At 42.7% G+C, this 22,148-nt stretch overlaps 1 protein-coding gene across 6 annotated transcripts in view; it reads right to left on the reverse strand.

Moving 5' to 3' along the window:
- The window catches only part of TENM4 (teneurin transmembrane protein 4), a 546,329-nt gene that overhangs the window by 113,131 nt on the left and 411,050 nt on the right, over positions 1–22,148 (reverse strand). For all 6 annotated transcript variants that reach the window (XM_030558332.1, XM_030558336.1, XM_030558355.1 and 3 more), the window contains one exon: positions 11,512–11,728. In XM_030558332.1, coding sequence (XP_030414192.1) covers positions 11,512–11,728 — 217 coding nt within the window. The remainder of the gene's footprint in view (positions 1–11,511; positions 11,729–22,148) is intronic.

Here is a 22,148-nt window from a genome sequence, read left to right on the forward strand (position 1 = left end):
AAAGCATTTGGAAAGAGGGTGGTCATCTTATTTGTGCACATATATTCAATAACAGTCTTTGGAGTTGATCCTGCTGAAATGTATCTTGAAAATTCATCCCCTAAATTGCTCACATCAATATCACGCATGTCATCATGTCTCAATATTGTCTCTAGAGATCTGCATTGCTGGTGTAGGTCTTCTTCAGGTATAGTGAGCAATTTTGGAATATCACACAACATCCCAAATATACTGCTGTGTTCCTCGAGCTGCATGAAACTGTATTGCACAATTAAAGAATTGCTTTGCTCATTAAAGAATTCAACTTCGAACTGTTGTTTGGAGTCTCTTATAGGATTATCCCGTGCCTTGTAATCAAAATGTCTTCTTCAGTGACTCTTGTACTCTTGAATCGGTGGGAAAATAGCTTCAGTATGAAGTTCCTCTGCCAATTTCTGTGCACTCTTCAGAACGTTTTGAAATCCCTCATCTGACTGGTAAGACTGTAGGTATGACTTGAGTTTGTCCAGTTGTTCCATTGCTCTAGATATATCAAGGTCAACACATTGGAGTCTCTTGCTTACAACTTTTATTCAAACAATATGTCATGCCACAACACTAAGCCACACAGAAATGTGAAGTTATGTATGTTTCTGTTGCAGGGCCAGTGCAACCCATTAGCGTAAAGTGCTAACATTTGGGGGGCAGCAACCGCGGTGGCTGGATCTTCCACAGCCTCTGACGGGGGCGCCATTTCAGGGGCGGGACCTTCCGCTGTCTATGGAGAAAAAAGAGCTGGCGAAGCTCCTGTTCCGGTGATTCCATTTCCCTCTGCCACTGTTCTCCCACAAACAGTTCCTGACATAGTATTATCCTCCATAATGGTAACTATGGCATCATCTATCTTCCCAATTCAGTGTTTGATAGGCTTTTTCGCTTCCACTCGACTTTCCCATCATGTGGCACTCAGTGGTTCCAGTGTAAGAGAGGATGTTCCCAGATGTTGCTTCAAAATTTGTCACTGATGAGCTGATGCAGAGAAAAATACAGAGACGCTTTGGATTATATTAAAGAATTCAGCAGCCTCAGTAGAAGTTGACGCTGCATCACTGACCACCAAGTTCAGTGAATGAGAACTGCATGGGACAAAAAAAGCTCAGGGGTTTAACTCTTGGATCCCTGTCTGCACTCCTCTGTTCTTTCCTCTCATGTCGGCACCATTATTGTAGCCTTGACCTCTCATGTCAGCTATCGCAATTTCCGTATCTTCCAGCTTTTTAAGAAGCACATTTGTCATACCAGCTCCTGTAGTATCATCAATGTCAATAAATTCTAGACAATGCTCTCTGGCAGTCACCATTGCAGGGACATTTTCACTAGGTTCTATTGTTACAAAAGACACCATTAAAGTCATTTGTTCCGTATGGCTGATGTCAGGTGTGCAGTCCAGAATAACAGAGTAATATCTTGCTGACTTCAGATCTGTCACAATCTTCTGTTTGACTTTTGTTGCCAGGAACTGTATGATCTCATTTTGAATTACTTTCCAAGGTAGTGGTGTGTGTACATTTATTGGGCAGTGACTCTTCTTAGATGCTCCTGGAGTACAGCATCAAACTCCGCCATCAGCTCCACAATTTTAAGGAAGTTTCCACGGTTTGGCATACACAGCTGATCTGAAGTGCCACGCAGTGCTAGATTTTGGGTAGCAAGCATTCTCACAATGGCCATGAGCCTTTTCAGAACATTTTGCCAGTAAAGAGTCTCTGATGCAATGTTCTCTAGATGCTGATCATCTATGGTGGCCTTTAACCTTAGTCTCATCTCAAGCTCTTTCCACCTATGGAATGATCTCTGATGATTTGCTGTCTCCTCATGGCATGCCAGATTTCTAGCCAGATTTTTCCAGGTCTTTGTTCCTGCAGAACGCAATGTGGCTGGAACATTAGACTGGAAGAGTTTGCAACCAAAACAGTATGCAGCATTCTGGGGTTTTGAGTACATAAGCCATGGGCTCTCCACTTTGTCACCATTAGGGATTTCATGCCAGTAATGTATTAGATGGAAACTTTCTATTTTCATTGTCTTTGGAGAATATGAAGTTTTTCACTTGCTGTGGCCCAGGCAGTACAATGAAATCCCTCAGGCTACTGCACAAGTGGGTCCACAGTCCTGGATCATCTACACTTAAGGAACTAAACTCAGCAGCAGCTGTTTCTTGTGCCTCCACCACACTCTTCTCTGATCTACACTTTTCTTCAGGAATGTGCATGATTACATCCATTTGAGATGGAGATATGGATGCTGCAGTAGCTACTAGGTTACTTGCACTCTGACTGACGGGAAGATCAGGCATCTCCTCACCACTCACATCCTCACTGGGGCCAGAAGGCTCACCGTGAACATTTGTGTCTATGTATCTCAACAGAGATCCTTCCTGCTTAGATAGAAAAGCTTCCTTTGCTTTCTTTCTTTTTCTGAATGCTGCCCCAGAGGGGCATTTTCTTCTTTCACTCATGACTGCTGTTCTGTGTCCGCTGTAGTGGCTCTCAACAGTCAGTTGACTGTGACAAATAAGCAGGCTGGTAACAGGGCCTGAGTGAGGGAAGATAGCATCTTAAGGGTCTAACTGGCTCCTACTACTTCAGTTGACTGCTCATTCTCCTCAAGGGGGGTCAGGGAAGCACCAGGAAACAGGAAACTCCCTGGGAAGCTGGTGTTAATCAGTCCAGGCTCCTGGGGGTGCTAGAGAGGTACATAAGAGGGTCCTCCTCTCTCTCTCTCCCGGAAGCTCCTGCTGCTTTCTGTTATTCCCTCTCACCTTTTCTCCTGCCTGCCCTCCTTCCTCCAGCACAGCACTCCACCATCTCTGTGCATCTAGAGCAGAGAGAATACAGCACCAGCAGCAGACACAAATTTCTACACTCTGGGTCCTAGTGGCGCCCCACACAGTCTGGCACCTGAGGTGGCTGCCTCAGTTTGCCTCATGGTAAGGCCAACTCTGTTTCATACCCTAACAAATGTGATTCTACAAGACATTATTTCTATGAGAAACAACAACTTTATAGTGCAGTAAATCTAAGAAATGAATTCTATGGTTATTCTTATGCCAGATTTCATGAGGCTTGTGAAATCCAATTGTGGAAGAATTTGCTTACCTGATCTCACAGATATTATAATTAGTATTACTGACAGTTATTAGTAAGCTCTTAGAAAGCTCTGGCAAGGTGCTCAATACTGTACAAGACACAAACTAAAGGCAGTTCCTGCTCACAGTCTGCACAAGACAGACCCAGTGATAGGAGGACTAAATGGGACACACAGAAGGATGAACACATTGTTTAAACATTAATGATGTAATTAGCTCACTTCTTGTGGACATTGCAGAAAAAAGATTATTAAATGATCTATAGGCATGTTTGCTAGCATTGTAATGATACAATTTTGAATTGTGGGACTTATGAAGAAAGTAGATCAAGGAAGTACATAGATTTTCATGGGAGGGGGTTGTACTAAAGCTACTTATTTATTACAGAAGTTTGAGCAGGTTTAAAAATCATTGCCATGTAAATGTCATAAACAAAATGACAATCATTAGAACAGTTAGCATGGTTTCTTTTTGTTCAAAGAAACATTATGGAGCCAGTGAATAATCAAATCTTCTTATTTAGCAGGGTATTACCATAAAACAGAGGGAGCCTCTTTAAACTATCCAGATGATGTTTCTGGCCATTTTATTAAATTGAATGGAACTAATGACTCTACTCATATTTATCAAACCAGGCACGCCTATTAAGCACTAATATTAAAAAATTGGATAGATGTGTGGAGATTTTTGCAGGCAAAAACACTTCCGAGTATTGAATAAATGGTAATCCGATATTTATTTCTCCTACATTTATTTTGCTGGGTATGTAATTGAAGCTCCCATATTTTCTTTGAACTATTCCTCTAGGTTTGAACTAGTTTTCTTTCCCTGTTGAAAGGCTATCAGTAGTTTACCAGCTACTAGCAGATGAGATCTTAATTCTTCATATCTTTGAATATAACCATTTCCATTAGGAAGCCCCTGGAGAATAACCAAAGGATCATTGGTAATAAGTATCCAATACTTTGTAATCTTTGGTTACAAATTGTATCCCAATACTCTCTACTGACTGGATATGTCCGCCATATCACAAGATTTGTTTTTGATGACTCCATGAACATTCCATTCAATTAAAAAATCTGCAAATAGGCAAAGATCATGGTATGGATCGTTTTATCAAGGTTGTGGAAAGAAACTTACAAAAGGATTGGAACTTCATCCCTGTTTTCATGTACATGAATCCTTCTACAATCTGTGTATTTGCAGAAGCTTATGGCATAGAATTAGTTATACTGAAATTTAAAAATCACAATGGCATGAAATGTCACCATACTCTACATTTTTAAGTCAAAAGGAAGGCTGAAGTCAAAGGCACACACATTTATTGTCCTCTGGAGAGGAGAGAGGATTTTTTTAAAGTACACACTATCTTTGCTTAAGAGGAATATTACCAAAGTAAAGGAAGCTATTTTGGTTCTTCTGACCTCTTTTTTGCTCTTTTCAGTTTCAGAAAACATGATCTTAGTTATTAAAGAGGCCACTTAAGCAGAAAGCAATAAAAGAAGGTGTCAAGGAGATGGTGGAAAAACCTCTTGTATTTTCTGAAAACATAAAAATGTCTCCTTAATCTCAAGGTTATGGATGGGAAAATATTATCATCATTAATAAAATAATAATAATAATATGTAACATATTAGATACATCATGACCCTCCACTAAGTACACTGATTAGATCTATATCAAGGTTTATTCAAACCTATTAATGATAATGATGCAGTTAAAGTAGATAAGGTATTCTTCAAACCCTGTCCTAAACAGTCTATACCAGGGATCAGCAACCTTTGGCACGCGGCCCATCAGGGAAATATGGTGACATTTCATGCCATTGTGATTTTTAAATTTCAATGTAACTAATTCAATGGATGGTTTGTTTACCTGCAGCGTCCGTAGATTCAGCCAATCGCAGTTCCCACTGGCCGCGGCAGCCATTCCAGGCCAATGGAGGCTTCAGGAAGCGGCATGGGCCAAGGGATGTGCTGGCCGCTGCTTCCTGCAGCCCCCATTGGCCTGGAACAGCAAACCGCGGTCAGCTGGAGCTGTGATCATCCGAAACTGCGGATGCTGCAGGTAAATAAACCGTCCCGGCCCACCAGCGGATTTTCCTGACAGGCTGTATGCCAAAGGTTGCCGATCCCTAGTCTATAAAGAGTTGCTGTGCTCTGTTAACAGCTTCTGTGTTTCACCCAAGAGGTGGTTGTATTTCATTAGTTCTATCACATGGGTGCTATTCTACTACAGACCAACATACCCAGTTCTGACAAGTCATGGGCTTCCTGGAGCCAATCCAAAGCCACATGCTGGATCAGCTGACATCAGGGAAATTATCAGCAGAACCTCACAATCCTCTCTGTTTCATCCGTCTCCTGCAGATGGTAACATTGACCTCAGGCAGAAGCCAACTAGTGGATGCATTGCTGCATCATCACTTTGTTTTGTGTCCACATCAAGCTCTTCCAGAGGCAAAGAGGCTTAACTACAATATTTCAGATTAAAGCCAGAACAAGAAAAGGCTGTATGGAGATGCTATTACAACACAAGATTGTGAACTTGGGGACTGCATTAATCACTTCAGTTTCAGGCTCCTGTATCAGGCTTTATCCTGAGTGCTATAAAAGATGCATATTCTACCGCAGGATAACAAACCCCTGGGAGCTATTCCATAGTGAAAACACAGTGAAGGCAAGGCATGTTAGTTTTACCACCAGGTAAAGTAAATCCCCTCCTCAGGCTAACTTTGCCTGGTTACCTCACAGTAAAACTAAAGCGCCTTGTCTTCGCTGTGCTTTTATCTCAAGATAGCTCCCCTGTGTTAGTCACACTCCTTCCCCCCAAATACACATTTTTTAACAGTGAAGACAAGGCCTATATGTTTGTCTGGGCAGCTGACTATCACCCGACATAGGGAGACATGGAGAAAGCAAACAAAAGCTCCCTTCCAAGGGTACTATGAAAGCACCAGGCAGATATACATTTTAAATCCCCAAGAACTGAGCTGAAAGGGTTAAACCAGGAGACTTGGACAGTATTATCTCCCCAACCCTTCCACATTCTTTTGCTCTCTGGTTAGGATCAGCTGATTGGCTTTAGCTCTTGATAATGGATGAGGTAGGGTCTGACTGTGCAAAGTAAAAACAATAATAATAAAAAAAACATACACACTATATATTATAAAACACCAAACTGTTCCATTCATACAGTACCTTCCATCTCAAGAACTCAACACGCTTTTATAACCATTTACTAACTTGGCCTCAAACACTCCTCTAGGGAAGGTACATGTTGTTATCCTTATTCAATAGATGGGGAAACTGAGGCATAGAGCGGTGACGTGATTAGACTCAGGTTATATCAGGAATCAGTAGCAGAGCTGGAAAGAGAACCCAAGAAATCTGATTTCCAGTCAGAATTTTAAACCATTGGACCTTCTTCCTTCCCTGTGTATTGGCTCTAGGGGGAGAGGGAAGAGGTCTCTCTGTAGCTAGTACCAGAGGCCAGTCTTCATGAGGGCACTCATACACAACCCTGAGTTCTATTCCATAGGTCTTTTCCTTGTTTCCAGTTGCCCATATAATTATGCTGGATGCATAGAAAGTTAATTATACTGACAGCACAGTATCATGGCTTTACATGATAGTTGTGTCATAATCCATCAGGGGGTCAAAAGCAGATACTCTTTCAAAACACTCTGAGCTCTTTTAAAACACATTACAGAAAAAAGTCTGTTCTATGCCTGACTTCCAGAGGTAGCTTAGTCCTATGCTGACACTTGACGTAGGAGACTCCATGGGCCATGAATTTAGACTACTGTCTGACACTGTCCCTCAAGAGAGAACAAGGATCTCAGGTGTCCCACTTGAAAGTCAACAACTTGACATCAGTGCATCAGTGCTACTCCTTACGGTGACGGACAACTAAGAACGGCTTAAAGATACAAAGCAAACAGCAAAAGTAAGTGGTTTTGAAATCAATACAAGAATGATCAAGTGGCAGAAGAGTACTTGTTATCTGCTCATCAAAATGATGCAAAAAGACATTCTGTGCATTCAGAATTTAATTTAGCTATTTGCTTTATCATCATAAACAATCATTTCAATATGGGCAGGTTTTTTTTTTTAACCCTGATATGAATACTATATAATTGCTGGTATTTTGGAGAAGACACGGTCTTTACTCTTATCCACAGGGTTATTTATAACTGTCTTTTTTTCTCCCCCTTTTGTGGTGATGAGGTGGCTTGTCAGCTCAGCTTGTTCTTAAAAAGCTACAGTGTAATTCAATAATAAATTCACTCAAAGGCTAGCTGTCATGACATATTTGTTTATTTGTACTCCATTAGATGATCTGCACTGCTGTTCTTTCTAAAGGGTAGCGAAGCCACATCTCTAAAGCCCAGGGGATGTATCGTATAGGTATTCTGTCATATATTTCATTCTGTTGCCACTTCTATACAGGCCATGTAGGAAATGCAAACGTACTGTGTTGATATGGTTCCACCAGGGATGATAAACACCTCTCTTCCAACAACGGCATTACATACAAACTCAAGCAATAAATAGACAGTGAGGGCTAGATTGTGGCTTTAGAAGCTGCTGTTGCATTAGTGGCAGGGCCCAGAGGGGCATCACACCAGCCACAGTGGCTGGAAGCATTCTCCCTACAGAGGAGAAAAGCAGGCAGGCAGAATGTCTTCTCCTGGGCGCTGAAGGCATGGACTGCACACAGAAACAGCAACTGCAGCACACGTTTAAAGGCTGCTGAGTGGACCCTCATCCCTGCTCTGACCCACTCCCCACTCTGTTCGATTTCCCCTGCTCTGCACTCCAGGGGTGCTAATCTTCCCCATGCAGGAGCCAAGTAACTCCTACTCCGAAATGGGAGTTACCTGGATAGTGCCGAAAGTAAAACAGGGGCCAGAATTCTGATCACTTACAGTGCAGTAGACAGACTCGCTGCACCCTCTCCCCACCCACCCCCGTTGTGCAGGCAGGTAAGACAGGCCAGGGGATGGACCTGGAAGGGAAAAAAGGAAATGGCTACATATATCATCACTTAGGAAAAAATGCTACCCCCCTGACTCATGCCAAGCATTACTTTCCTTTGCAAGCAGTCTCACCGAGAGCAGCGAGATTATCTGCCTATCACACACTCCACACAAGCAGTGGGGAAGATTCAACAACAAGAATCTGTGTTCCATTTTCTGAATGTTAATGATAAATGGTGTGCATGTGTGTGTCCCCCGATTAGCCCTGTGGAGTGGATCCCAGAGCACTTTACTGACCATGACCATTTCTCTGGGTAGGAATTACTGATAGTGCAGTGCTCAACAGCTGCCACCTCTGGGGTGTCAAGTGATAGCTTTAAACGGCACACAGCAACAGCCCCCAAAACGTCAGGATAGCGAGTATCCTGTTAGCTCAGAACATCCTCCCCTCCTGTGAAAAGTGTCATGGGATCGTAAATGACTGCAAGGGCTCAGGACCCAAGTTTTACATCTCGTCAGAATAACAGCACCTCCAGCAGCTCAGTGTCACAAGCGTCCCTGATATTGTGCTGGGGCACTGGCCAAGCACCTGCTCAGAAGAAGTAGTACCGATCTACTGAGCCACTAACACCACTTTCTGAAGCACATGGGTTTTCCCTGGAGAGCTTCTATGCTAAGATCAAGGCTGTTTAACTTGTGCAATGTGATATGGCAGCTGGAGGTGGCATGTCTGCAGGCCATATTTATTGAAAATCACCCAGTGTTGATATTTAAAGAATAGCGAAATGTCATAAATAACTGATGTAATTGCAGAGCTCTCCATGATGAAAGTAGATTAAACAGGAAGGCCAATTTACTAGTTCCAATGTTATAAATGAAAAATAATCAGTTCTGAAACCTGTCCCATTAATTTTAATCTTTGCATTCCCTGTTCTAGCAAAGGAAGCGCTTTACGCGCCAGGGATATATGAAACCTCAGCCTTTTGGGTGGCAGATGTCTCTTTTGAGCTCACATCTTTCAACAGCAGGTATTTACATACTTGGAGATGAAATCCACTCCTGAGCAGAGAAGAGAGGCAGCCCAGAGCCTATGAACCATTTAAGCCCTATTTTTAAGGACTTAAGTGGCACTTAAGCTGTAACACAGATCTTGTACTGGGGCACAGGAATGAATTTCACTATCGTCATATCAGTACATTATTAGGCAGCTTCACCCACTATATGAATGGGTGACTTGAGTAATTCCTAGAATATCTGCTTGTTACTGAAAGCAGAGTAGGCTCTTAAAGAGCACAAACAAACTGCACCGTAATATATGGACAGCAGAATCCGACAGTTCTTCAGTTGTCAGTGAGAAAGCTCATTAAACATGGACATAACGTTGGATCTACATATAACAAATCTTCCTGTCCTTAAAAAATGTTGTTATATATGATCTGATGGCAGATTCCCCTATAATAAGGCCCGTGATTGACAGCTCAGCCTTGAGAAATGCTACCCCCAAAATATCTTGAAAATGAAATTTCTAGTACAATTTATTCCATGTTCTGGTACATACTTTTTACTGCAATAACTAAGAATCCTGGTATCTGACAGCTGAGAATCTGCTAAACTAACACTCAGGCAAGAGTCTGCACTGTTTAGTATCCAATAATAAAATGTACAGTCTTGTGAAGACTGATAAAGATAACATTTGTTTGTTACATAATGATTGCTTGGCTTTAATCCAAAGGCCTGTAGTTAGCCTTCTTGGGCTTGGCAAAGAGGCAAATCATGGACAAAGGCATATCAAGCAGACTCACTGACACTGATGTACTTCTAAGAGGCTCAGGTCTGAGGTCAGCTTCCAGGACCATTCTAGATGGTGAGTCACAGACGGTGGTGTGCATGGGATACCAAGGGCAATAACCTTGGATCAGCTTCACCAGGGCCTGGAGTGGCTGTGGAATTACAAGTATTGAATTGGCCCGATGAGCATGCCAAATTAGGTGTTTACAATTCCAATGCATTTCCATGGCACAGCTACTTTCTCTGGGAAAGCTGAACATAAGGGATAATTACTTAGATTGAATCTAAACTCTGACACTGCCAAGTTTGATCAGAGATGTCCAGGACCCTTTCCATGATAGTTTCCGAAAGACAAAATTGAGAACATAGTGAATGATCACTGAATTATCAAGAATTCAGCAAGGCACTTAAGCATGTGCTTTACTGTAATGTAAGCACAAGTCGCCCCATGACTTCAGCAGAACTATTCATGTGCTTAAAGTTAGGCATGCACTTTGCTGATTTGGGGCGTGAACTGCAGACGTGATTCGTGCTGCTCCCTACTTCTGATGATGATGATGATTATGAAAGTCTCAGCATTAAAAAACTTCAACCTACTTTCTGCCTTACTTTTTACATAAGAAATATCAGGCCTTCTCTATGCCACAGGACCTTTTCAAGCTCTTTGAAGGCCTTTAATAGTCATATGTAACATGAGGCTGTAACTCTAGTTACAACTCCTCCTCTCGGTAACTGAGATGGGAGGAGATGCAAGGTTTGTCAACTTGGGACTGCTGTTTTCAGGGCACTGCTGCAGAGCATTCTTGGAAAACTACATTCATTTGAACAAGGGAAGCCAAACCACAGACCAAGCTACATTAGTGGCACTCACTCACTGGCTGCTTTGTGAAAAAAGCAACGTGGGCCATTTGCACAGGAAGGAAGTGTCTTATTCTCCTGCTTCCGGCCAGTGCACTGCTGTGGCAGAGCAAGCAGAAGCTTAAGTAAGTGACTGCAAAGGAACCTTGGTGCTAGAGAGCACATTCCAAGTGGGAAAACCACTTGCACCCAAGGTGGGGCATAGGCATGTAGTCTAAATGGAACGCACTTCTGATTAATTCTGAGGGCAACTGTGCGCTGTCTCAGAATCCCACAGGTGGATTCTGACCCATGGGATACACCCTGGGATAAATGTAAGATGGGAGATAAAAAGGTTTCCCAAGAAGGGCTGACTAATAAAGGAAACAGATGGACATAGAACGAACCAGGTCAATTAATTCCACTATTCTATAAAGATTAGCGGAGAAACCAAGTCTTACCATTAGAGGAAAGCTGAACAGAGAGGGTATGGATTTGACAGTACAGAAAAATGGCTTTGTCCCTTTAGTTTCTCTCTCTGTGTGTGCCTTACCCCTGGGAGGACCGTCAGCAGCTTTATATTAGTTATGAAATTCTTCAGATATCTATTTCCCATAGGCAGACATTTGGGATGGTAGTAATGACACAGTGTTTGTCTCCTGCATCCTTCTGCTGTTCTTTACTAGTATTTCATTGCACACAATTCCCCATTCCACCTCTGAGTGGGAACATAGGACCTGAGCTTTAATTCTTGTTTAAAATCCCCCCAAACACTTACCCTCCATCGAATGGATTCTCTCCCGGGATGACGTGTGTGCTGTCCTTGCCAATCAGGAACTTGATTCGATCATAGAAAGAGTGCAAGTTCTGTTGGGAAGTGGGGATTTGAGTCTCCTGTATGATATCCAGTGGGTCAGGGGAGCCCAGGCACAGTGGGTTAACATGGCACAAAGGCTGTAAGCAGCAATCTGGGTCCATACAGTCCACCAAGCCATCTGCAGAAAGGAAAGGGAGATATGAGAGCAGCAGTGACAAGGTAAATAAAATAGAATATATGGAGACATACCTAGCTTGTAGAACTGGAAGGGACCCTGAAAGGTCATTGAGTCCAGCCCCCTGCCTTCACTAGCAGGACCAAGTACTGATTTTGCCCCAGGTCCCCCTCAAGAATTGAACTCACAACCCTGGATTTAGGAGGCCAACGCACCCCACTGAGCTATCCCTCCCCACTGTGAGACACAGCCAAGTGGCCAGAGCCCCTGCTTGTGGACTTTTATGAAGCTCTGCTGATTTCAATGGAGTGACACAGATTTACACCAGCTCAGGGTATGGCTTGTTGTTTTAAAAGCTATTTGAATTGAAAAGATGAAGCTCAAGATAGCAGATTTTTTTTTTAAAGGAGAACTGAAAATCTCAGGGGATTGATAATAGGATACAGATTTTTTCATGTCTCTCCTGGTCACCCTGTCAAATTCAGGCAGGCTGGTAGTGAGTGAAGGTTGTTACCATCTGATGGCTGTTCTTGGCTTATGTGAAATGAGTTTGGTGCCTCAGGCCTGTTCCCTAGCGACAGGAATCTAAACTGTAAACTTGACCCCCATCCCTCGTGCCATCAGTTCCATTCTCAGCAGACACACTCAGGCTAAGCAGGCACTGAGGCCCAGATCCTTAACTGGTGCAAATCACCATAGCGCCATTGAAGTCAGTGGAGCCATCTGCTAAAGGTCCATGCTGGAAAGCTGAACTTAAAGGAGTGGTCCCTGTAAGATTCAGTGGTGAGGAAAGGGATAAAGCGGGCCTGCAAGGAGAAGTGTGCTCAGCGTCTGCTTGTGCTGTACCTATTCTCTGAATCAATAGAGGGCTTCACGCTCCCCGGCTGTCAATCCTGTACCTTTCACCAGCACGCAATTTACGATAAAAATAGCACTAGCTGTCACATGCACGAGGAAAGTCTACTAAGCATATTTTACTAGAATTAAGTATTGTTGTTTGCCAAGTAACCATATGTGTAAACAGAAGCATCTATTTTCCACAGGACTCTTCCTCAATACGTTCTGTGATGCCACAGTTCATCACAAACATCTTGGTAATAAACAATGACAGGGAAGGAAATGCAAAGAAAAAGCACGATAGCTCTGTGGGGGTTTGGTGAAGCATTACGTTCAGAAATAAAAGTAGTTAGCATGCACTTGAGATGGACTCTTAAATCAGATTAAGGGACTAGACATTTGGGGCTTGGTTAATGGGATATGGAGCTCTTCGCTTCTAAGTCATCAGTTCAAATAAGGTAGTTTGATAGGGAATGAAAACTGTTACCATGTGATGGCTGCTCAGAGGCTTATGTGAAATGTACAGTGCTGTCAGACCAATCCCTAGAAGCGATCAGTATCAGCCAAACCACCCTCAATAGCTATTGTCCTATAGGCAGTCTCAGCACAGAGGCAAAAACTGAATGTGCATGGACAGTAAAATTGTCCCTCAGGTGGCAGGACAGAATATTTTCAATTTCTAAGAAATTATTGCAAAATAAACCAAATCAGCTTGCCTTTACTACACACCTTGTGTCACGGTCTGAGCCCAGATGCACAGACATAAATCAGGAGACATTCCCGACTTAAAACAATTATTCCGAATTCACACCAGGGTAACTAGGAACAGAATCTGGCCGATTGTGTGTGCGTGCGTGTGTGTGTGACAGAGAGATTTTAAAAAGTGGTCAGCATTGGCTAGTTGCCATTGATATTAATGGGAGCACATTTAGGCCACCACTGAGTGCTTCTGAAAAGCCAATCTATTACCTCTCTTCCTGTCGGTACTTATCTCTCTCTCTCTAACTCCTTCCAAATTGTCATGACAATGCACCAGGCACACACAAAATCTGCCCATCTGCCTTGTCTCATGATGACTGATGATAATGACAAAAGTACTAATTATATTTTAGCTGCCCATCAAAAGAAGCAGATGATTGGGCTAGTAGGATTTTGCAAGGTTGAATCTCAGTTGGAATCTGAGACACAGTTTAAAAAATAAAGAACTGTGTAGCTCTAATATGCCTATCTATATCTAGCTTTTAAAAAAAAAAACAAAAACCCACCCCATTACTGTAGAGATTACTGCTTCAAGTGAGATGACACCTTGTCATTTACTCCCACACATTAATAATGTTTTCTAAGGCTGCAGACACTGTAGTGAGAGGCTGGCAAACCTGCTGTACCATACCTTTTCATTACTCTGTCTTTATTTCAGACATGAGAGCTGCAGTTTGGGATTTGAAATTGTAAGATGGCAAGGAATTTCTGTCTTCACAGAAAGCTGCAGGTGCGTGTTTCAGGAGCAGATATACAGGAGAATATCTCACAGACGCAGGAATGCTGGGAACCCAGGCTACAGATTAGCCTAATACTTTTCAGTCCTGTGTTTTCTAAGTTGAGTATAACTACACCAAAGGATCTTGTCACTGACATCTTATAGCCCCTTAAGTTCTCTGTGAGTTGAATGCAGATTTAGCTACTCAATTCTCATTGGCTTTAATGGAAGCTATAGTGCTAAACTTTTTTCAGCTTGGAAAATGTAGGACTGCTTGTGTCTGAGACGTCCCAAAGACCTGCAAGAGTTAAACTACAAACCAGATAATAAATAACGATGTTCAGCCACCCATCCAAGTATCTTCTGCTTTTGTTTTTTACTGTAAAGAAGCCCATCAGTTATCAATGTGGTGTCTTTCAGTGATCAGTAAGAAGAAATAAATGATATTGCATACAGCTGTGTCTTCTCACATCCTGTGAGCTCTTACTTTCCCTGTCAAAGTCATAAGGATAAAGTGACATTTACAAAAAGCCCTCCCCACAAAGCAAGTTGCTCAGGGAGCTAAACAGATGAATAAAAACAAATTAAAATGCAATAAAAGCCACGCTACAATAATCCAAAAGAGATGAAAACAAGTGAAGGGGTGCAGTATGACAAGAGAGGTAAAGAGAATCGGGGAAGAAGGTATTGACAAGGCCAGATGGGTCCTACTCCAAAACACCTTTGACACATACAACCGCTGGAAGTGTTTTTTTAAAGGTGGGATGATGTACTGAGACAGAAATGAGTACTGCACCCTACAGTCTATTGCAGCAAAGGCACGCTGACCTGAGAGGCATGACAGAATTCCTGACAGGTGGATGATGTAAGAGCATAAGTATCCGTCAGGGAGAGACTCAAGGAAGAGGTCTCAAATATGATCCATGGGCTTTAAAAACCAAGGATCCCAATTTAAAATCAGTCCACTGATGTAGGGGGCAGGATACACAGTGGCCATAATATGCCCCGGGTTGCACAGATCACTAAGTGAATTTGTTGCTGGATCCTGAACCACATGCAGGGAATTACAGTAATCAAACCACAAGGCATGTGCTGTTGTTGAAAGGTTACCATCAGGTAATTAAAGTTGTAGCCTGTGGAGATTGTGACACCAACATTTTTCTACCACATCCACTACATGGTGCATCCCTTGGGGGAACAGCTTCAAAAGTAACCACAAGATTCTTCACCTGACTCTCCATCTTCAATTAATCCCTTCAACTAGGGGCAGACATGAAAGAGGAGCTATATTGCCAGAGGGACAATCTGCTCAGCAGCATGACTTCTGCTTTCCTGGTACTGAGAAAGAAGCCGCTCCAAAGCATCCAGCTGGCGTTATTCTGAAACTTTAAGGCCAGAAGAGACCATGACAATCATCTAGCCCGATGTTCTGAATAACACAGGCCAGACAATTTTACCCAGTGATTCCTGCATTAAGCCCAGTTAATTTGCAGTTGAGCTACAATACATCTTTTAGAAAGCCATCTAGGATTGATTTAAAGACTTCAGTTGATGGAGGATCTACCTTGTTGGGAAGCTGTTCCGAACGGTTACTTGGACCGCACACTCTTTGGGGGCCAGGGACTATCTTTTTATTGTCTTTATGCAGAGCCTAGCACAATGACTGGGGGCTCAATACAAACAATAATAATAATCAGAACAATCAACTTCACTGTTAAACACGTGTGCCTTATTTCCAGTTTGAGTCTGTCTAGCTTCAACTTCCAGCCATGCTGGTTTTAGCTATTCAGTGGAAATTTTCATCAAAGGGAGAATCGGGACTTACAAATAAAGATACACATAACCCTGCATTAGTTAGGCCACCAAGCTATTACTGTCTAGAAACGAGACAGGTGACAAAGAAGGGAGTGCTCCCCTCAGTACCACACCAGCATGCTGGGGTGACACTTAAACCCATGTGTCTGCATACCCCCCTTACTCCATCTCACCCCACTGAGTCTTTACTCTGGGTGAGAGTGAGGGAGCATGCACAAAAAGGGGCATGGACTCTGCAGAGCAAGATGTCTCAAAATGACAAGTGATTCTGGGTGCCTCAGTGATGGGATGCCAAACTCAAGACACCTGAAACAGGTTAGATTTTCAGGCATTGGTGGCTCAGCACTTTCTTAAAATGAGGCCCCTGTAAGTGTTACAAACTGGGCACCCATAAATCGAGGTGCCCAAAACCATTAGTCACTTTTGAAAATGTAGGTCACCATGTTCAATGCGGATGACTATGCTAACCCTGTTCCTTATTTGCATCCCTGGGATAGCTTCCAGGTTATCTGGAGCACAGCCACCTTGCTTTCCCTACTGCTCACCATGCAAAGACTTACAGATTCAAAGCCACAAGTAATTTCCTTTTAAAAATGTTTTGGGTGGTTTATAACAACAACATGGAATTCCCAGTCTGGATACCGACCTCCTTGGTGGCTAGCTGGATGGAGCATGTGCATACGCATGACGGGAGAATCCTGGATTTTGATGCCCTGCCCCTCCCTCCTAAGCATTCTGGAAGGGTTAGGCTGTTGAGCAAACAGAGATGCTTTGTGGCTATACAACATCGCCTATGAGCTTCCCTATCGGGACTCTGATTTCTCTCAAAGCCCTCTTTGCTGAGATGGGATTAAGAGCCACAGGCGCAAAGCTAGTCATTAACTTCTAGGAAATGAGCTGCCTGTTGGACATTATTGCTTAAAGGGAGAGGCAAACTTTTCAATTTATTTCTCAACTTTGCTAAATAAGTGTGAAGTATTTTCTCCCCAGTACTAAAACTACGTGTCACATTCACATCCACAAGTGCATCGCAGGGGAATTCATTGCAAGCAAGTGGGCCTTCTCTTGAATTCTTTTGGTCACCTCAGTATTTGCTGGCTGTAAAGTGCTTGCAGGAGCAGCAGGACTCTGCTTCCCCTTTCAAGCCTCATGCAGCCTAGTGATTCATTTCTAAGACTCTGCGCTTCAGCATTCAATGCCAGGATCAGAGTTTTATACAGAGGTAAAGGGCTAGTTTGAGAGACTGCTTCTGCAGTAAACAAGATCAGCTAGGAGCTAATAAAATTTCAAATTAGTTGTGACTTTTCATGGCCCCAGAATTGTGTTGGGTGATTTAATGGGCAGCATCTTAGCTCGCCAGGATTGAATAATGGAGCATTTCTACAGCGCTATGGATGCTGCAACAAAAATCCGTCATGCTAACATCAACAAGCAGAATGCAAATAACCTTCAGCTAGAGGTGTTATGATGTGTTTAAGCAAACTATGATGAGTGCTGCATGTGGAATACTGTAATGGAACACACAGGCCATGGGAGAGGAGAGAACAGTATTTACACAGACTGACTATTTTGGAGCATGACTCCTCTAATACTAGCCAGCAACCAAGAAAACAGAGTCTTTCATGCTGAAAGAGGGTACAAGTTCCTGATGAACCCTGATATTGGAAGAATACACGATACATCCAAGGCCCCATCCTGCTCCCACTGAAGACAATGGAAATTTTACCGCAGACCTTCAATGGGAGCAGTGCCTAAGAAAAACCTTTTGTAACATACTAAGCAACCAAAATCTGTTAGCCTTTCTAATGCAGTAAGAAGCATTCCCTTTGCCTGTACAAGAGTAAGAGGCACTCCAGTCTGTCCGTCACTCCATAGAATGACAGCATGACATTATCTGTTGCAATGATAATTATTTGCCCTGTAATGTTTTCAGATTTATTACTTGGACAACAAAGAGATGGAGATTTTAACAGATGCACATCTGCGGCCAGAGTAAACACAGCTGATTATTCTTGCTGCTTCGCAGCTTCATACATTTTATGACCAGAAGGAACAATTATGATCATGTAGTCTGACCTTCTGCACAGCACAGGCCAAAGAAATTCATGCCTGTGTAGAGGGCCAGCACAAAGCTTACACCTCTGGGACTTAAGCAGCCAATAGGTTTTGAGCTGGAGCTCTGTGCTGAGTCGAATTTCACCTACAAGCACTAGTCAGTGTACACGTTGCTGTATCTTGCCCTATACTAGAATGATCTTGCAAAAATGGTGAGGAGTCAAAGAAAACTCAACACAAATGTAATAGAAAGATGGACGGGGGGCCATTCCTTCCTGAGCAACCACTTCATCTTATTATTGTAACCTTTATTCTTCCCCTCCCTCCCCACCTGCCCTATTTTTATTTTGTCTGTTTATGTCCTAAGTTAGATTCCAAACTCTTTGAGAACAGTACTAAGTCTTTACTTCCTTCTTTGAAATGCCCAGTACACATGTATGGGCTCAAAAGAATAATCAATCATTATTTGTATTATAGCATAAGAACAGCCATACTGGGTCAGACCAAATGTCCATCTAGCCCAGTACCCTGTCTTCTGACAGTGGCCAATGCCAGGTGCCCCAGAGGGAATGAACAGAACAGGTAAGCATCAAGTGATCCAGGCCCTATCGCCCATTTCTAGCTTCTGAAAAACAGAGGCCAGGAACACCATCAGCATCTAGAATCTATGAAACAGCAAGAATAATAAGCTGTGTTAACTCCCTCCAGATGTACGTCTTTCAGAGGATCAGAGCCTCATTGTGGTACGTGCTGTACAGGCAGGTTATAAAAAAAGACAACCCCTACTCCAGAGAGCTCACACTCTTGCTTATCACAGCACATGAATGAGACAGTGAAGTGGGATGGAAGGGGGAGGAGGGTTAACCATAAATATTTGTTGCCAGGGTTGCTTTAACTGCCTATAATATAAAGATGATAATGAGGGTCACCCTGTCTAGCTATCCTTATCCTCCAATTTCCTCTTTGCAATGGAAGTGGTGGTGGTGAGGTCATATGAACATGAGATCTCTTCATTTCTTCAACTGAGGTTTGTCTAGAGAAGATGCACCCCTTCCTTTGCCTTGTTCTGCCTCGCTACAGTGTCATTATGCCTTCTTTCTGAGGTAGAGACAAGTGCTGTTCTATGAATCTGCCAGCAAGAGGCATTTTGGTAAGGCCCTGCCATCAGATGTGAAGTGAGACAATCAAGGTCACTCCAAGATCACCAATTCCCTGGCTTCAAGACAGCGGCTATGGAGATGGCTCAGTGACATCCATTTCTGAGTCTCCTGATGTATGGCTCCACATCACACTCACACATTCCCCAAGATGACTGCCTACTGCAAATGCTGCACAACGGCTGCTGTCCCACCCACCAGAGTGTCACAGGAGAAATGAACCCCCTGAAAATATGAACTAGTGATTATGCTCTCTTACTGGAAGGAAGGGTGACTAACAGCCCTCCTCAAAGACAAAGAAAGAAAAGTCAATAATTTATAACAAATCACAATGTAACAGCTGTTAGATCTTTTCAGGGAAAGCTTGCCGTTTCCTCCTCTCTTTAGCAGTCTGTGATTCTTCCAAGATGACCCTGTTGTCTGATTGGACGTGTTTGTGATGATAAATGTTAATTTATGATGGCTGTTTTCCCAGGTGTGTTCAGATTTTAATACTTCCCTTAGCCTTTGTAAATTTAACTAACACATTACTGTATCATTTTTATGGGATCAGGGAATTGGAAAGTTCCCCTACCATGTCCAGGAGACAATATTCTTGTGCTATAAAAGCCTTGCATTTATTAAGTAAATGTTCTAAACAGCATGCAGGAAACAAAAAAATCTGAAATCACTAAGCACTGCAAAGCATCCATCACTTTGTCCACCTCCAACATATTTGTTTTGGGATTCTGTCAGTTTCTTTACCCCCTTCCTTTAAAATCCTGCCATTATTTTCCCTTCTGGCCTTACATACTGCAACAATACATTTAGTTCTCATACTAGCTCTCCAAAGAGAACACTTTCATCCTCAAAGTAAAGCAGGGAGGATGGTAAAAAAAGGTGCCAGATTCCTCCTGGTAGAAGAGCATAAAGCACTTGAGTTCCCTTCTTCTGATCATTACATATTCTTCAGCCTGCCAAAGGGCTTCCACACCCTCTGAAGGGGGCAAACAGAGTGATCAATGGAGGAAGCTTGCCTAGCTCTGAAGTTAGTGGACCGTGGTGAAGTCAATACAACAATGTATATTGCTGAGACCCTGGTTCTAGAATTTACATCTAAGGGGGGCAGAGTGTTGGAGCATCAACTCTGGTATCTTGTGTCAGCAATGGCTCATTCCAGATGCCTCAGAGAAAGGCAAAAATGCAAAATGCAATAGCTCAATTGTTTGGTGCACTGCAGTTTAAAAAAGGAGAAAATCTTGTTCTGCTGGATGGGGGTTGGAGAAAAGGGAGGCAGGATTGTGTTTTCAGGTTGCGAGCTCTTGGGTAAGAACTAGTTGAGTATGGAATTGCACTTGGAAAAACAAAGAGGTGGTCCTGCATACTTTGGAACTCTGCATTCTTACTTGGCTGCACTGCGCTAGGGTCTCATGAATAAGACAAACTGAGGAAAGAGGAATTGTTGCAGAAGAGAGAGAATCATATGTTGCTTTTTTCACGTCTCCTGAGAAAAACACCACGCTGATATGGCAGCCCCACTGATACGGAGAAGGCATTTCAGAAAAGAAGGTCAGCAGGCTGCTTCTGTGTGCTAAACCTTGGGATGGGCCTGGGTTACTTTAGTTGGAGGAGGATACTTTTAAAATGTCCTGCAGATTCCATAATCACTACGGAGTGCCTTTCAGATCTGTTTAAACCGAGATCCCACACTAATGTGCTTGGAACTTATGCAGGAGACTCTGACACATTTATCTCTCATTCATATGAAGTTTGAGACATAATATTATAAATAAAATGTTATATTTACAGAACGTTCTTCATCTCCTTTCTACATTTTAAGTGTGCTACACTGAAATCATTTTGTCCACCATTCTCTGGATGAGAACACAATAGCTATTTAACACCCCACAGCCAGGCTGCATAATACTTTAAAACAAAGAAAAATTCTGTATGTAGGAAGATATAATCATCAAAGTAGAAATTAGGAAAGGAGAATGGGGAATAACAGCTCCTTACCAAAAATATTATGGGATCCTTAAAATACCATAAATGGTCAGGACCTTGATTTTACCTCTTTCTTAACTGCATCTATTTGTCCCTTACTGGGAAACTGGTTAAATATTGACTCAAAAGACAACCACTTTCCAGATAATCCTTGAGGGGGCCATTCAGGGAACGGGGGTTAAAAAAAAAACTGTCTGGGGATTTGTCCTGCGTTGAGCAGGGGGTTGGACTAGATGATCTCCTGAGGTCCCTTCCAACCCTGATATTCTATGATTCTGTGATAACCGGCACCTCTACTTGCAGACCCTAGAATCCTCCTTTCCCAGGTACTGACCTAGCTTCCTCAGATAAATTCAGGACCAGTGATGAAGCCCTCAACGCAAAGTTAACACATGAATTGGACAGAAATTTTGGCAAAAAGAAGATTTCCAGCTTAATATTGATAGTTCTCCTAAGAACTCAGGGCACTGGAAGATGCTTAGACAATAAAATTGCTCAACTAGTCAAACATTTCTAAAGCTCCAGCTGTTAATACAGAGTGATTCGTGCAGGGGGAAAGCTTCCCCAAAATAGATTGCTGATGCAGTTTTCCTAACATGCAGCATGTCTGCGAGTTGGGTAGGATATTCCCCCAGATTCAATCCCTGACAGAGGTGACTGCTGGTAGGAAATCTATTTTCCAGGAAGGTAATGGCACCTATATTCTCCCTTAAGGCTCAAGGTTTTACGAGGGCCTTTAAATCAACTTCTAGGTCCTATCATGGGGCAATTAGTTTCCTTGGCTACATAAGGCTTCCAGGTCTGCACTGTTATAAGCACGTGGGTTGCAGCAGAGCGGCCAATGTCTGCACTCCTGATACAGAGAGGTTGTGTAACACAGAACAATGGCAAGAGAGTCATTCTAGGATCTTCCTCTCTGTGCACATTTTTAGAAAACTTCTGCAGTTTGCTGTAAGAAATTTTGTGACTCCTTTGGTGCAGCCTGCAAAACTTGTAACCTGAACTGCTCTGGATTGTTAAAGGTGAATCATTTTCTGCTGTTTTCCCTGTAATGACCCTGGAATAAATGCCGACTCTGGTGTAAAACCTGATGCAATGC

This window comes from Gopherus evgoodei, chromosome 1 (genome assembly GCF_007399415.2).
Source record: "Gopherus evgoodei ecotype Sinaloan lineage chromosome 1, rGopEvg1_v1.p, whole genome shotgun sequence".
Taxonomy (NCBI): Eukaryota; Metazoa; Chordata; order Testudines; family Testudinidae; genus Gopherus; species Gopherus evgoodei.